This window comes from Phycodurus eques, chromosome 10 (assembly GCF_024500275.1).
Source record: "Phycodurus eques isolate BA_2022a chromosome 10, UOR_Pequ_1.1, whole genome shotgun sequence".
Taxonomy (NCBI): Eukaryota; Metazoa; Chordata; class Actinopteri; order Syngnathiformes; family Syngnathidae; genus Phycodurus; species Phycodurus eques.
The window spans coordinates 24,422,990-24,441,163 of record NC_084534.1 but is presented as its reverse complement, the minus strand read 5'-3'; the positions used below and the strand labels follow the sequence as shown (position 1 = coordinate 24,441,163).

Here is an 18,174-nt window from a genome sequence, read left to right as displayed (position 1 = left end):
ACATTTACGATTGTCCGCCTCGATTGTTTTCTTAGCAGATCGGAAAGGAAAAATCATTTGTGACACACCGCATACCACGATATAATTGCATAGAATAATCTTCCAGAGACCTCCAATTATCGCGCTTTGCTGACTTTGATCAGTAGGGGTAAAATGTGAAAATTCAGCCCAATTGTCGGTATGTGTGTATCCTCGTTAATTAGCTTTCATTACGCTTCACGTCAACAATCAAACAAAGCTCGTCCGAACCTGGTGCTGGCCACACACAAGGATTTGCGATTATATCTATTGAACAGGTTTAATTAACATTTACAATTGTCAGCTCAGTCATCCCGATAGTTAGTGTCTACATCTCACATCATGGGATAATCGCTTAGGATAATCTTTCAGAGACATCCGATAATTGGGGCTTTGCTGACTTGAATAAAAAGGAATGCTCAAATTTGGCCCAATTATTTGTATTATTGTCCCGTGCTTGACTGCATGGGAAGTCATTTTCTAGTCAGTTCGCTTTGACCTTTGGTTTCCGTGGCCAGTTTCCAAGCCTTCAGAGTTGTTTTTTTTCTTTTTCTTTCTACAACTCCACCACAGTCTCCAGTGTGTGTCTGCATACTCCCTCCTGGAGGACATGCTTTTCCTGTTGCCTGTTTCCTGTCCTCCTCCACGCAGCCCCCAAATCCCCCAACCTCCAATGACTGCCATTGTTTTCCGAGTTCCCAGGGCCCACCTACGACTGCAGCAGAACAATACAGGCGGACGTTATTTTTCCCTCGACCGCAATGCAGTCACGGTCCTCCTGTGCGCTTCCCATTAACGGGAGTGCACACGGGAGATGGAAAGCGGGGATGAAAGGACTGAGAGAGCGGGGAGTGGACACCTTCTCGTATTGTGACAAATTGCCTCCTTTATTAGCAGCCCGCATCTCAGATCCACCCAATCATCTCACGTTGATCCACTCTGAGACCTTTCCTCATGCCGGTTCCTGCTCGTTGCGTTCGATCCCGTCAATTTGGCCCCCGAACGCCTGCAATATTTCTTAAAAACAAGGACAATTCCACCCGCAATTAATGGGGGGCAGTAAAAGTAAGAAAAAAATCAGTCAGAAAAATAAAAACGGAACAAAAACATGGCCAGAAAAAATAGATTTATCCTCTTTTTTTGTGTGTGTTTCCTGTGAGCTTTTTCTCATTTCAAGTTACTGCTCCACATGGAGACAATTGACTGGTCCGATTTTATTGCATCCAGCACTTTCTATTCGTGTGCATGCGCCTTAGAGAGGAACTACCAGGCGTGTTAAGGGCAGCTTCTCAAACCCACACTGCAGAGGACACATTAAACTTGGATGACTCTAAAATATTGCTGTGCTCGTGGCAGCCAGGAAGGTCGGAAAATGTTGAGAACATGTTGGCGAGGGACAGAAGGGGGCCGCGTTAGTACGCTCGCTACGCGTCGGTGGGGTTAGCGCTCTGCATGCCGTTGTGCTCCCGCCAGCCATCATTCATTGTGCTGCGACGCCACGTTTTCCCCTCCGAAAATCAATCCGGCTCGAGGGCCGTTCTGTGCTGAGGCCGCCACAGGTTAAGTCGAAAGAAGAGTCATTCTCGCGCGTTTTCCTTCAGAAGCATATATACTCAGTTTGTGATCTTTTTATTTTTGTTTGTATAAACAGCTCTGCAAACTTGTGCCTTTATTTGTACTTTTCCGCACATTTTTGAACCATTTAGTGTTCGTTTGCATCATGCTAAACACCTTTGCACTATTTACACTATTTATAGCCGTGCTATTTTATTTAGTGGAGAATTCTGGCGCTATTGGACTTTCGCCATTGGTCTACGATGCTACAAGGCGCTTCGCCCCCACATGGAGCTGGCGCCATCCCCTCAGAGGAGATATGGAGAGGGACGAGAGAGAGCTCTAAAATGAAGTAAAATGAAGCAAATGGGAGGACTAAATGGGACAGGAGATTTGAAGCAATCCTTCTCTATGTTTGCTACTCGCCAGCGGACCAACTAATGGCTGTTAGAAAACTGCAGTTGTTTGTTTACATTCAAACTCGAGACTAATCACGTTCCTCCCTCTCAGCGACAAATAACTTACTTTGCACAACATGTAGACTGTGCAACAAGAGGGAATTAAACTCTGGATCTCCTATATGTCAATTGGCAACGTGAAGCTAATAAGCTAAGTAATTGCCGACCGCAGCCATTGGAGTAATGTGGCTGTTACCCTAATTGAGTCAGCTCAGGTCAGCTCAACCCTATGTAGCATTTCTTATTTATGTTCTTTGTTTTATTGTTTAATTTTGTGTTTACACTTGTTGAAAGCACTTTGGGGGTCTGCCCGTGATGGTTGACACAGCCGCATCGGATATGTGTCACTTGACATGTACATGGAAATAAACAGTAGGATGGGGGGCGGGGGTGATATATGCGTTATATGAGAATCCGACACTTGTAGCTGCAGTGTAAATCCAGCCATAGAAAGCCATTGTTTATGTCTGCAGCAAAAGATTAAATTGCACACGAGACCTGCTACAGTATGTATGTTCCTGGTGCTAAATCTGTGTGTGTTTTCATCAAAACAAGTTTTTGTATTGCTCTTAAGGGAAAGAAAATGTGAATAACCATCTAAACATCTTCAACAATCATTGTAGTTTGTCCAAGTGGTGTTGCTGTAATCACTTCCCAGGCGGATCGGTTTGCAGTAATTACGAGGTGACATCACGACCGTTAAGACCCCCCCCAAGAACAGTGACGAATAAAAAAAATAAGCCAGACAATGACTGTACAGTCGGACCGTGCGAAGAAGCAGACCGAACAAAAACCCAAGCCACAACGCAGCGGAACGATACGTGACAACCTTTTTTTTTTTTTTTCTTGTTTCTGGTATCAAGTTTCAAGTAGCAGTGGGCCAACATGAAGAAATGTGCTCTTAGTCACTCAGCTGCAATTTAGCAAAGGAAGCCGCTGCTTCCCGCAGGACCATCCGGCCGGCGCGCAGTGTTCTCTCCTTTGTGTTCGGCGGCTCTTCCAGCTGTTCCAAATCATCATTAATGTTCAAATTCATCAGTGAAGTAATCATTGGCACATTCCCAATGGAAATCACTAGCGTTTTGTTAAGAGGTTGTGGTAACTGTGACATTAGTGCCTCTCAAACTGGCAGCCATCTCAGTCCCCTACTCGCTGCAAATGGATAAACTAACAACAACAACATAGAAATAGAGCTTATATAACCTTCCTGTCAGGGTGCAGGTCCGATTGAACTGTTTCAAACCCCAAACGAACGATGCTGTTCGTTAGCTCGTCTATGTCCTTTTGCATTGTTTGTTAGCATTAAGCTAAATTGACTTTGCTGAGGCTGAAACTATGTGGTTGTTTTAGATCATTCTAGTTTTAGGTCATTGTTTGTTTGACTATGCAGCGGGAAATTAAAAGAAAAAAAAAAAGAAAAAACGTGCAGTCCACAAATGGCCCTCAAGCCAGACTTTGTACACTTTGGTTACTCCTCATTAACATCCATTAAAATCCCCTCTTTTCTCCCACCGGGTCACATTTCACAGTCCCCAAAGCAGGCAGCGAGTGCAACACCAGCAAAGCCAGCGCGATGACGGAAACATCCCGTTTCACGCGCAAGCGGAGTGACCTGGCGGCGAGACGTTGACGGATACATCCATACGCTTTTCATGGAGCCGCTGTCGCTTAGCCCCCGTGACCTTTCAACTCGGCTACACCCTCCCCGTGACAGGCTTGACCTTTTGCGGTGACCCTGTCGCGGCGGCGCTGGTTTTTATTGTCACGGTCCATTTCCACTCCGCCCGTCCATTTGGGGGCAGACGGATGGAGACTGGAGAGGTAACCCCCCCCCCCCCCCGCAGAGGCTCCTGGGAGTCTGAATCATTGCCGTCCATTTCGTTGGTGTAATAAGACACGTTGGCCTGTATTGAGTCGCACTCAGAGCACGAAAGATGAAATATACACACACGGTGGCAAGTTTAAAAGATGAAGAAATGGAAGTGAGCTGCCTGAACGTCTCGAGCATGTTGCGGCTTAAAGTTAATGAAATTCCGGCAGTCTTATTCTGGGTGTTTTTACAGTAAAATCTCTATTAGGGGACATATTATGGAAAGTTGACTTTTTAATTGCTTGTACAGTATACAATTGTTTGAGTCTCTGGAATGCCTGCCCACCCATCCATTGTGAAATTAAACAACAGAGTAAACCTTGTATCTCTCAGATTCTTAAAATGTGTCTGTGAGGGAGTCATTTTGCAGTTAATTTACATAATAATAACCAAATTTCTGCGCCCATGACATGATCAGCTAGGCTGGGCGCAGATCCAAAGCTGTTTTCGAGCTTACAGACTACACTGTCTGAGACTCAGAAATTCACAGCCTTGATGCACCTTCGGCAGCATGGTTGATATCACTGTGAAGTGCCGCTGCTGTCCTCATCAGAATCTCTTTCACAATATTCAATCACAATGTTCTCAGTCTGCATAACATTATGCATATTTACTGTAACGATTTCTCACCTTTTATGGGTCAGATTTTGCAAGAGCTACATGTTACTCGAGACAAAGGAATCCAGGATTTAAGAACCACAGAAACCTTTACAATTGCAATTGTTATGGTCCACTCATTTGTTTATCTCCTTTGAGTCATTACCCATCTACACTTGTTTTTTTTATCTCCCTCACTGTCCTTAGCTGTCTTTTCTTGTTAGTCTTTCTCACTATTCTGCTTTTCTGTCTGTCTCTCCCAGTCCAGCTTGTCTTTTTCCATCACCCAGTCTGCTTGTGTGTTACGTATCAGACAGACCGCTGCTTCCGATAAGACCGAGCCCCCCTCCTTGGGCTAATGTCACAACAGTCCTCTGCCACATTTCCTCAGTCAGCTGCCTGCGCAGGAGGCCGAGCCCGCGAGGTGCCAGCCAGCCTATACGCTCGGATGAAATCACAGGGCCCGCAGGAATTGTAATATCAGTGGGTTTTTTGAAATGACACATGACGGACAATGGGCTTAATCAGCTTCGCATACACTACGTCTAGGAAAGGGGTCATATTATGTCTGTGGGGCTGCTTTGAGGGGAAGCTTCAGTGATTGGGAGGGATACATTCCAAAAAAAAAAATTCTGTCAGTTTGACTATTAAGACAAATGACTTTGATATTATTTTTTTGTTTCCATTGATTCAGATTTTTACCCCCAGAAAATCTAAAACTGCCCCCCTTGTGAAATTATTAAATGTACAGAAATGTTTCAAGTAACATTTTAACTAGGCCTGCAACTAATGTTTTTCTTTTTAAAATCAATTAATCTGACGATTATTTTTTTTCGATTAATCTTATTTCTAAACATTTCATTTCCATCTCGTTATTAAAAAACAGGACGTTATTTCAAATTGACATTGCAGAAAATGTACAAACATGAACTGATTACGATTCAGTTACTGGTTTGGTCTGTAACATGGGTTAGGGTCAGAAAATAGGCAAAAGTGTTGATCATTGCTTTCCAAAAAGAAGATGATAACAAAGGTCTTATTTTGATACAATACAAAGATAATCAGCGGCACGGTGGTCGACTGGTTAGAGCGACTCTAAATGACTGATTATTGATGAAATAGTTCTGAATGAATTTGATTATCGATTAATTGTCGATTTGTTGCACCTCTAATTTCCACTATTAATATTCAAACATGATATTATTTATTTTTCCCACAATTTGAAACCGTTCTCACGTGTCTTAGTACAAGGTCTCTGACATTCTTTCATCAAAATGCACAAAGGATAAAGAATGTGCCTGAGTAGCATCTGCAACATTTGCACAATCGACATTGTCCCAGATTATCGCACTACAAGTCAAATTCCTTGTGTGTTTTAGACATACTTGGCAAATAAAGATGATTCTGATCCTGAATCACAGAACACTTACCATCCACTCGCCAGGCTCTGGTTGAACTCAGTGTTTCTAGGGAATTTTGACTCATGCCAATGCTGAATATGGCTTTGGTTACCGTGATGACCGACGGCAGAGCTAAGGCGTCGCGTCGGTGTTGCCACTTAAGCGACCTTTCTGACCATTCTAGTGATTAGTTTTCCAAAAAAAAAAAAAGGACACTTCTGGATACTCTGTGACTCCCTCTGGAGCAAAAGATATTCACCCTTCTCCGTCCAGACTGCAAATGTAAAGCACTGCTTTATTTAACCATATCCCCCAAAGTCATGGGCATCAGAGAGACTTCGTGTGGGGGGTGGTGGGGATGTGAATTACCTGAATCGTGACAAAAACAGATTTCGCAAAATTTTCAGAACGGCTCACTCACGGACATATTTTGGCCAATAGACAACTTGCAGAAAATTTACAGTACTTGGTTGTTTACTTTCACACTCAGTGGGTGAGCATACATTCCAGAGACCCAACAATCTGTATACAAGCAATTAAAAACTTTACTTCTCTTAACCAATGCTAACAACAAACAAAACAACAATAAGTGTCACTTAACTTTCACAGCAAGTGACGCTGGAGTCTTAATGCTTTGAGTTTGCGTACTTAACGTAACTTCCATAAGGAGCTGAAGTATGGTACAAAAAAGCCAAAGAAAAAGAAAAATGCATCCCTTAGATTCCCTAGAGTGTTGAACTGAGTTCTTGCGAGGGAAGCTATACCAACGTCTCAACTCATTGAAATGAGGTTAAGTGGGACGTCACTGAAAATCTTGGTCCAATTCCAAATTGTAGCTGGACGTAATACAACCCCAATTCCAATGAAGTTGGGACGTTGTGTTAATGTTCAAACTGATAAACTTTATTGTTTTTAGCAAATAATCATTAACTTAGAATTTTATAGCTGCAAAACGTTCCCAGAAAAGCTGGGACAGGGTCATGTTTACCACTGTGTTACATCACCTTTTCTTTTAACAACATTCAATAAACGTTTGGGAACTGAGGACACTAATTGTTGAAGCTTTGTAGGTGGTATTCTTTCCCATTCTTGCTTGATGTACAGCTTCAGCTGTTCAGCAATCCGGGGTCTTCGTTGTCGTATTTGACGCTTCGCAATGCGCCACACATTTTCAATGGGAGACAGGTCCAGACTGCAGGCAGGCCAGTCTAGTACCAGCACTCTTTTACTACGAAGCCACGCTGTTGTAACACGTGCAGAATGTGGTTTGGCATTGGCATTGCTGAAATAAGCAGGGGCGTCCATGAAAAAGACGTTGCTTGGACGGCAGCATGTTTCTCCAAAACCTGTACGTACCTTTCAGCATTAATGGTGCCTTCACAGATGTGTAAGTTAGCCATGACATTGGCACTAACGCAGCCCCATACCATCACAGATGCTGGCTTTTGAACTTTGCGTCCATAACAGATGGTTATTTTCCTCTTTGGCCCGGAGGACACGACGTCCACAATTTCCAAAAAACAATTTGAAATATGGACTTGTCAGACCACAGAACACTTTTCCACTTTGCATCAGTCCATCTTAGATGAGGTCGGGCCCAGAGAAGCCGACGGCGTTTCTGGGTGTTGTTGATAAATGGCTTTTGCTTTGCATAGTAGAGTTTCAAGTTGCACTTACGGATGTAGCGCCGAACTGTATTTACTGACATTGGTTTTCTGAAGTGTTCCTGAGCCCATGTGGTGATATCCTTTACACATTGATGTCGGATTTTGATGCAGTGCCGCCTGAGGGATCGAAGGTCAAGGGCATTCAATGTTGGTTTTTGGCCTCGCTGCTTAGATGCAGTGAGTTCTCCAGATTCTCTGAACCTTTTATTAAATAAATACATTTTATTATATTATGGACCGTAGATGATGAAATCCCTAAATTTCTTGCAATTGTACGTTGAGGAACATTGACCTTAAACTGTTCAACTATTTTCTCACGCACTTGTTTACACAGAGGTGAACCTCGCCCCATCTTTGCTTGTGAATGACTGACCAATTCAGGGAAGTTCCTTTTATACCCAATCATGGCACCCACCTGTTCCCAATTCGCCTGTTCACCTGTGGGATGTTCCAAACAGGTGTTTGATGAGCATTCCTCAACTTTCTCAGTCTTTTTTGCCACCTGTCCCAGCTTTTTTGGAACGTGTTGCAGCCATAAAATTTTAAGTCAATGATTATTTGCTAAAAACAATCAAGTTAATCAGTTTGAACATTAAATATCTTATCTTAGTATTCAATTAAATATAGGTTGAACATGATTTGCAAATCATTGTATTCTGTTTTTATTTATGTTTAACACAACGTCCCAACTTCATTGGAATTGGGGTTGTATAACAAGACACTTGATGCTCTGAAGTGTGTGAGAAGTGCGTGGAGTGCACACAGATGCTGGAGTGGTCTCGTTTTAAGTGCTTTGTCATTGTTGGGGCCTAATCAAAACAAGCCGTCAAACAAGTGGCTGTTTAAAAGTCTGGTTACTCTCGGCTAACGATGAGATTATGTAAAGTGCCATGCTAAAGGCTAACACACACACACACACACACACAGTGACTGCTGACTGCACGTAAATGAGCAGCCGTATCATGTCACACTTTAATCCCTGTGATATATTAAAGCTAGGCGGTTATGATAATTATATCATTAATTGTGGAGATTATTGTGTTAATGAATTAAAGATGGTTTTTGTTAATGTGCTCATTGGTGCTGAGACTCAAAACTTATTTTATTACTGCTGAAGCTCAGAGTGATTTATTTATTTTTTTGTTGATTTGATATTTATAAATTTTAGATGATGTCTTCTATTTGGCCAGGAAACTGGCCAAATAGAAGACAGACTCAGTGAGCAATGGAGGGTGAGGACAAATAATTCAATCATACAAGCCCACCCGCCTTATATAGTCAAAAACAGACCAGTCGGTGCATGATGACAGGCACAATATAACCTTGTTTAAATGGGTCATATTATGCAAAATTTACTTTTTTAATGGCTTGTGTACAAAGAGTAACGAAATCTGTACTTTCTATTGGCCCGGCAGCATGTAAGGCGGGGGTAAGAGTTATATCCCGCAATCAGATAATTAGATGCGTGACGTAGCATAAATGTTAAACCTGTTCAATATTCACAAACAAACATCCTGGTCAACGCCGAGTGGGGTTGATTTATTTTTATTTTTTTAAATTCCCCTTGTGTATGTGGGGTCTGTCGTTTTAATAATCTCTTCAGAAATATATGTGTGTCACCCGTTTTAGGCTTGATACACACATCAAGATAATGGGGCTGTTTTTGTCACGATTTTGCCTTTCCTGACCAAGGACGATGAATGCGAGAGGATCATATGTTTTATAAGATTATCCTATAAGATTATCCTGTGGTCCCCAACCTTTTTTGCACTGCGGCCCGGTTTAGAGTAGGCATTTTTCTTTCACCGACTGTCAAGGTGTGACATATGGATACAGAAAAAAATAAATTAACACGACCGGCTTAAAAACGAATGTTAAATACATGAAAAATACAACTCACCATAACTCATAATGGATTAAAGAAGCTTTCTTTTTCTTGGAGGTCATAGGCTCTTCTTCTGCCTCCTCAGGCGGCCTTTTTCCTTTTGAAAAGAAGCTCTCCGAAGACGTTTGTTTTTTTTACTAATTTTTTGTTAGTTTGCGGACTTATTCATATAAATTGGTCCTTCCTTCTATCTGGCTCGGTAACAAATGCCTCACGGACCGATAACGGTCCGCGGACCGGGGTTTGGGGACCACTGGTCTAAGGTGTGTTAAGCGTGAATTTGTCGCAATAATAGTTTCAGAAACGGGTCTGGGCCGACAACCTTTAATATTAAACGTGTTCAATATTAATGACGCAAACTGACTCCTCCCGAATCCCGACTGCGTGAATTGTGGCCATCAGCTGAATTTGAAAACTCACCCCTCACTTGCGTGCTTGCTCAGTAAACTATAAAGTTTGCTTCACGCTGTCCCCAGGATTTTATTTCATGGTCTTCTCCTTTTTTTTTTTTTTTTTTTATAGTACAGGAAGATGCATTTTCGGGGTGTAGGCATAGCTAGCTAGCTAGCTAACGTTATGCTATAGTGGTAGAAGTCAGCCTAGTAATAAGAACTAAGTAACTCCAAACTGTGCCAGATAAATGAATGAATGAAGGCATGAAAGAATTAAATTGTGATATATTTGGGGAGGCACCAGTCATGCCGGATGCCCAAGTGCATCACTGGGCGCCGTTTTAGCCACGGCCATTAAAAAAAAAAAAAAAAAAATCAGGAACATTTAAATGGTGAAAAACAGTTTAACGCTATATCGCCACAATTCAATACACCATAGTTCTGAGTCTTTGTACGTTTCCAGCAGTTATCGTCAAAAAAGTAGAATGTATTTCGAAAAGAATTCACTTGCCAAGGTCTTTGAGTCACACAGCGTTATCCTCACCTTCTTAAGCCGCCCATTTCTGGTTCCCAGGAAGACCACGCTGTGTCCATTGTAGCTGTAGGCGATGACCGAGGTCAGCCTCTCACGGCTCTCCATGTAAACCGTGCGGCCCGCCACGAGCTGGGAGCCCCCCAGAGGCTGATTTATGTCCAGGCCGCAGAAGTGGTCGTCGATGGGAACAGGCTGTGAGCAGAGGAAGAAAGAACGGCTGTACAATAATTAAAACGGCCACTCTTTTTTGTGTGCGAGGAAGATAAAAGAAGACGGCGGGAGAGTGAAAGAATCGTGGATTGGGGATGACAGATGTGTGCGAGGAAGAAGAGCGGAATTGTGAACGGGGAAAAGGGAAGACAAATCAGCGGTGACGCGTGTGAATAAAGAACGAGGTCCTCCGTGTTAAGTGCGACATTGTTTGGGCTGGGGGGTTTTCTGTGGGTTTAAAAACAAGAACTTCAAAAGCTTTCTCGGCAGCCGCGCTTATCGACTGTGAGCGGAGGCAAATTCGCCATGATGGAAAAGCGGGTGAGGCGGCGCACGTTTTGCACCTGTTCCCTGTGATTGTTGATCACTTGATGCCACATCACAGAAATAAGCAGTGCCAGAGATGTCTTGATGCTTGATAAAGCATCAAAGAGCGCCGCGTGCAAAGCGGCCGTGTTTCTTTTGCTTTACACGCGCCTCAAAACCTTAATTAGGTGCTGGCTTTATTTCCTAATTTGATCTCACTGCCTCCTGTTATTGTCATATTTACAATTACAGTGGTGCTTTGAGATTTCGTATCTCAAGTCACCTTTCCACATTGAAATGAATGGAAATGCCATTAATGCGGTCCAATTTTTGTTTTTTAATGAGCAAAAATATCACTTTATAACATTGTTCTGTATACAAAAAAAATAGAGTAATAACTTGATGAAACAGATTGTAAAGAATTAAAGAGTTGATTTAATGCTGAAGTCCAATTCATTGTGTTGCTCCTTCAGGTATGCTCGCCTTGGCCACCGGGAGGCAGTATAAAACAGTCCACACAAACGAAGAAGAATAGTCAGTCCTTCTTCTTCTACTACTGCTGGAAGTGACTCATTCTACACTGTTATATCTGTTCCTTTGTATGTGTGTGGCATTAAAAGGCGGGGCCTGTGGCCTGTTCAGTGACGTAGGAGTCAGCGAATGAGAGCGTAGATTTGGCTGTTGTTGGGTCAGGATAGCAGCGGGTTGTTAAGGGGCTAACCGTTAGCAAGTCTGCGTGTTGATTGCCTCTGAGCGTCTGTTGAGCACTGCATCTAGTGTGTAATGTGCTTGTTGTGTGTTTATTTTGTTAACCTTTGTTTTAATAAAGGGATTGAATGTTAGATACAAAGTTCGATATGTATTGTTTAAAAATCTGCCATACAGTAAGATTGCAAAAAGAGAACCGTGATATAAGGAGGGAGGACATAAAAGACCACTTAAAAGGCCGCAATATAGCGGGTGAACATGTAGTTCACTCAAAAGTTGACATTATCAATCAACAAGTAACATATTGAATCCTCTTCTACTTTTAAAAATGTCAATCTCTGACGACAAAAAAAAGTGGATTGATCTATTTCCTATACGTCCGATGACATTATGTGCCCATTATTCTGCTTTGGCTTTTTTTTTTTGTCATTATTTTTGTCATTATATGTAAAAATGTATGTGTTGGATGTATGTTTAAGGGGTGTGACCTAGTCATTGACGTCAGGAATTGGAGTTCAGTGTGAGCGTCTGGCGTGAGTTGTGGCCTACAGCAGCTCCTTGAGAGTGTTTTAATTTGTCCCATTCACTAAATAGCTGAAAGTGCATCTGCGACTTTGGCTCTCCTTGCCCACATGCCAGGGCATTATAGTACCTTACTCCATAATTATTATTTTTATTACTTCACCCGAGCGACGGCGTAATTGAAGCTTACTCGGAACTCTTAATTGTAGCTCGCAGCACAAAGCAAACAAGTTTTTATTTGTTTTTTTTTATAGCACTTATCAATGGAATGTTCCCATCAGGCTGAGCTGTAATCCGCAAATATTGGCATGCTGACGTACTAAAGTAACATCAAAGTTGCATGACTTGTGTTAGCATTTTATCTTCTGACATGCCAGATTAAGATTTTATCAGAAGGCTTCCAACCGCCTCAGTCGCTCAAAAGCATGCAGTCTGAAGACCATATTTGTCTTTATAATTAGCTTTCTTCCTTTCTTTAAAACTGAATAAAGAATCATTGCTTTTACAAACTCTTAATAAAAAAAAAAAAAAAAAAGAACAAATATCAGATATCAACCTCTAACAAAGCATGCAATTAGACTTGATTGTAGCTCTTTTACTGAGAAGCGTGTGATGTAATGATAAGTTATCAGGACCGAGCCATTGTGTTTTCTTTAGTCCCTAAGGTTAACGGCACAGCAAGATTAATTATGGCACTATTATGTATTTACAGCTCGCTTCAGCTGCTTTGATTTGAATAACATCCTATTTACTTGATAGCATAGTGGAATCAAAGTGCACACTGGGAAGCGGCACAGTAATGGATGTGATTGTTTTCATCATTGCTTTCAGCCCGTTCCCGTGAAAGCCTGATTATGCATAATTGTGGCTTTTATGAAGGCGTAGTCACGGACATGTGCGAGAAAGGCACTTTTTTCTCAAGATGAAGAAGAATCCTCGAGAGGGTTTGAGCGGTGCTGACAGGGACACGAGTGGAGCGACGGGGATGAGGGGAGTGGAAGGGGATTAGAGGAAGGTGGGCGTCGGTGGCCAAACCCCCCGAATGAAATCAAAGCTTCTTGCCAAGTGTGATTAGCTCCATGGGCTGAATCTCCTCCAAGCCCCCTCCTCTCAAGGGATTCCAAAATCAGACTCTGCTTGTATTGCAATTGTGGTTAATCAAAGTGTACATTTGTGTCTGTGCTGCTCACCGCCATGTTGGTTTAAAGTCTTCTGTGGATTACCACTTGTGTGATATTGAAAGTATCTAAACTACTAAAGAGGAGGACACACATGCCAAAAATCGGGCCGAATTTGATCTCAATTCCTCCCTTCGCATCAAGGTCGGCAAAGACCAGATCTTTGGATGTCTCTAAAAGATTATCTTCAGTAATTAACCTGTGGTGTGGGATGGGTTAAGTCTAGAGCTGGGGGGGGGGAAATTAATTAACTTGGTGTTTCATGTGAGCTCTCTGTATCGCTGATTTTCCCCTTTTGCGCGTGGTTCAGGAACTTATCACCCGCGATAAACGAGGGGTTCACTCACTGTATGTAAATATAGATGGTGATTGGATCAGTCCACCTACCGCCTTGGTGCACTGCACATCCTTTCCCAGCAGCCAGTGCAGCTCCAGGTGTCCCTCGCCCTGGTAGCAAGACTGCAGCCTCTCCTTGATGCGCGTGTTGATGTCCTGGATGGTGAAAACGCAAAGTGCGGAGTGATCGGACGGGTCGTGATACTGCTTCTGGCCCTTGGAGAACACGGCAAAGAGCACGTCATCCTGGGCGCCAATGTTAAGCGCCTTGGCCAAGACCGCGCCGGCCTTGGACAGGTAGGCTGCCTGCAACAGGCGGTATTCCTCGCTCCGGTGGACGCAGCCCACAGGAAGCGACACGTAGGAGTGGAACTTCTTGTCGCCTTTGCAGAGGCGGATGATGCGGGAGGTGTAGAACAGGTCACCAGGGGAGCCCCCGGACGGCATCCCGTTCTCCGGCGTCTCTGGCTGGACGGTCATGAAGTAGACAAAATGACCACTATCGAAGCCGTAGATGTAGTAGATGTCAAAATGCGGGACAAGAGCCAGGGTATCCGAGGGGATTTTGATGAGCGACGAGACAAAGTCAGTGTGAAGCTCGTAGTCGAGCATGGCGGAGGATTCCGGGTCGCGAGGCAGCTTGCGGCTGGAGATAGTCGGGAAGTAGTCCTGCTTCCCTCCAACTGCGGTGCCGATGTACAGCGTGGCATCCTGAGCCAGCGAGGGCACCACCACCCCGTACATGGTCCCGGTCTGCGTGTCACTGGACAGGTAGTGTTCTTTCTTATGAGTGGGCTCCCCGAGGATGAACAGGTCATCCAGTCTCATGAGCTTGCAGACGCCCTGGTAGAGGCTGCCGCACGCCAGGAGGCGGTTGTGGGAGTAGTCGATGAGCAGCAGCTTGTTGACGTTGTCGATGGAGGCGAGGGGCTCCGAGCAGGGCTGCACGATCAGAGGAGGGTAGCACGCTTTGTTGTCATACTCGGGCCCTGTGGCGTGGGACACCAGGAGCGTGAGGTTGGCCGACAGCTTGTAAATCCGGTTGACGGCGCCGATGTAGAGGGCCCCCGTGGACTGATGCACGGCGAGGTGGTTCAGCGACCACTCTCGCTCCGACTGGAAGACGTTCACAGTCTGTCCTGCAGCTGTCTTTTGACTCACGAGGATGAGCGTCAGCAGCCCGAGGGCCACGGACCGTGACATGACCTTCTGAGGGCCGTGAACTTCAGCGACGCGGTAATAAGTCCATCTTTTATGTAAGCGCGTTCCCATCCCCTCCGAGAAAGACGGCGCGCCGACGAACCTCCGGGGACTGTGCGTCAGCGAGGTGAAAGCCAGAGAACTCGTCGTCCTTCTCCAGGAAACTTCACATTCCTCTGAAAGAGAAGAGGCGAGACGTTTCTTTTATCAACTGCTTAAAAGTCCCACCTCGTTTCAAGCGCACTTAGGTTATCATCAGCACTTCTGCTTGTTTTCCCATCTGCTTGTGCTTCGTCAGACTCATGATGCATCAAAGAAACAAGCAATCATTTGTTCTAAGTGTCTCATCGTATTTACAAGAGAGGGTTTCATGTTCTCCCCACCGTCAACTGGGGAGCTTATTAAATGTGTCACCCCTTTCAGGAGAACTAACTCCCGCCCCTTACTCCAACAACGCGGTCACACAATGTAGCTGCGCCTGCCGACTCTTCTGGTCGCTTATTAAAGCCAGCCAAATGTATACATCATGTGTCCGTGTTTGGGGCTGCCTCTTCTTTGTCCGCCACCCTGTCATGTTCACTTAAATGGCCGAATCCAGGAGGAATTAATCACTCTCCACTGCAGCCGACATTCCCCAAATTAATCAGCCTCTTTCCAGGGATGGCAGGGAGTCATTAGCGATTCCCAGCCAGGCGGCATCAACCCTAGCACTTCCCTTTTTAATTTCATTAGCATATTTTATGTAGATCTCTCCGAGGGGGGGGCGCCAAACAATGCCCCTCAAAGGCTGGTTGAGCTCGGATGAGTCGGACATGTGGCAGTCATGTGCTCACATTTTCTTATCATGAAGCGTACTTGTGCCTGGCTGTCTCTGCTGCGAAATGAATTAATTTGCTTTCAAGCAGGTTTTCACATCCAAACAAAGATGAATGCGGAGTGACGGCGCAGAGGGGCATTGCGGATAAAGTCACTTTGCAGTCACAGCTGCCACATCAAAGTCTATTAAAGGGAGGTGATAAAAGTGGCTGCCCGGGAGGACGGACTATAAATTGGGAAACGTGCCATCACCCTAAATCTGTCGGGGTGTCATCATGAATCAGTGGGCTCCTAAAGGTGGAGACCCCCATTTTTTCCCCCCATTTGTGTCATCCTCGCCAAGCCACTGCTGAAAAACATTGGTGGAAAGTTGTGGTTCTGCTGACCCAAATAAACTGTTTTTCTGCCAACACCTCGAGCATCTTGGATCAAATATCATTGGAAAAAACAATCAGGTTATTCGCTCCAATTTGGACTGAAATAGCAAATCACCCACTTTCAAGCAACAGGCAGACCACACAGAAGCACTTTCATTTTAAAGCCAAAAGCTAAACAGAGCTGCTGTGTTGGAAGCACAGATTAGCATGAGCTATCAGCGTTATCGTCGTAAGCTTCTGATAACCACCACGTACTTTTTTTTCCTGTGAAGTTGTTGGCGTGGTGATTGCGGTGTGCGCATTTGTGTTCGGCGATGTGTCGGCTGCATCGTAAATTGATAGATACTTTTATTGTTCCGTGCGCCGCATGCACGGGTATGCTGCGCTAATTCACAAACGTAATTTGGCATCTTGGTGATCAGGTGCTGCATCTGTCCACCGGTTTAAAAAAAAATACAATAGATAAAATTGTGCTTTGAGATATGAGTTCGGTTCGTTCTGTGACCATGCTCGTAATTCAAAACAGCATGAAGGCTTGTCTCTCAAATCATCTTTCCCCATTGAAATGAATGGAAATGGCATTTATCTGTTCCAGCTTCCCAAAAAAAATCATGTTTTTTGTTTGTTTTTAATTTTTAAAAATAGCACTCTAGAATATTGTGTTATAAACATACAGTAATGACATAATTAAACAGAATGTAAAGGATGAAACAGTTCTTGCCACGTTTTACTTGAATTCAATGGACATTGTGCTGCTCCTTCTGGTGTTTGTGGCTCGGCCACCTGGGGGCAGTGTCATACAGACATAAGAATGCTTGTCCATGGAGACAGTCACTCTTCAGTAAGCCACAGCCGTTCTTGCCAGAGAGCAAAGAAAATATACCCGTGAGTATTGTTATATTATCTGTCTATACACGTGTTCCTCTATCGTTTGTGGTAGTCACCATGGTAGCGAAAGGCGTTCTCCCGTTAGCGCACTGAGGGAGTACTGAGCACTCGCAGGAATATTTTCACAGGTAGAAGGAACACAAAGTGATTTGACTCCCAGCAACTTGGCGGAGCGTGCTTGAAAGTGAGCCGGGTTTCTGCTATGACATACAACAATAACACCTAGCCTGCTAAAGAGCGCATTCTTCCATCTTTTTCCCGGCTGCATTTGCATTTGCGTTTTCCTATTGATAATTCTTGGTTTAAGTAGAGGTTAAATGATGACAGTCATGTCAAGAAAACGGGAGGGTGTCACGACACGGTGAGTTGGCCGTCAAACGGGACGTCCCGCCGAGTTGAGCGCCAGCCAAGAACTTAGCGGATGGACTGACACTGAGCTGGCTGGACTCCTTCCAGAAGCACTACGACACCTCCCGCCCATCTGTCGCCGCCACGCTCGCACCGCGGTCGCTCTAAAGTCCGCACCCGCGCCGCTCGTTTTTTTTCGGCAGGCTCGCCGCCAGCGACTCTGCCAGTAATTGGCCACCCAAGGCTGACTATCTGTACGTTCCGTTTTATACTTTACATTCATACGAGCCCAGTGTGTCCTTTTTGTGGAAAATTACCCTGCTCGCTCTGGAAGAATAAGCAAGCTTGTGACAAATAGCCATTTTAATGACGATTTGAAAAAAATCTCCCTTGGACAAACAACCATTCAGGAAGAAAATCATTTGACTTTTACATTTTTCAGGGGTTCAAATGCTGCCAATAGTATCAAATCAAAGCTGCTGTGGGCAGATGATCTTCTGCATCAACTTCTTTGTTGACATTGCCACAGTTTCATTTGAACAGTTTTACCTTTAATCTTCTTTCACTTTCTCAAGGGATCAGTAGCATTTTGTCCTTAGTATGGCCTGGGGCCTAACCGGCATGACTTTAGTAAAGCAACATTCCTTCCACCAGGAAAGTCACCAGATTGTGATTTTTAAGAGAGGCGCTTGTGTGCAGGAAACCGGTACGCGACCACGAAAAAAAAAATTTTTACGGCAGGGAAATCCGACTTTCATGTGACACAGCAGTGTTTGTAACCACATCACGAGGGAGGCATGAAAATGACTTCGATGGGAAAAATCTTGTTGAAAAAAATGTGCATGAAGGCAATTTTGACGTGGCCTTAAACAACTTGTAGCAACGACGACGCCCCCCTGGAGGTTAACT

General features: G+C 44.1%; 1 protein-coding gene across 2 annotated transcripts in view; it reads right to left on the bottom strand.

Annotated features, from left to right (window-relative positions):
• The window catches only part of LOC133408526 (plexin-A2-like), an 83,108-nt gene extending 68,086 nt beyond the window's left edge, over positions 1 to 15,022 (bottom strand). For both annotated transcript variants that reach the window (XM_061687529.1, XM_061687530.1), the window contains exons 1-2: positions 13,688 to 15,022; positions 10,386 to 10,568 (exon numbers count right to left, since the gene is read on the bottom strand). In XM_061687529.1, coding sequence (XP_061543513.1) covers positions 10,386 to 10,568; positions 13,688 to 14,908 — 1,404 coding nt within the window. In that variant the 5' untranslated portion in view covers positions 14,909 to 15,022. The remainder of the gene's footprint in view (positions 1 to 10,385; positions 10,569 to 13,687) is intronic.
• Between the last annotated feature and the right edge of the window lie 3,152 nt (positions 15,023 to 18,174).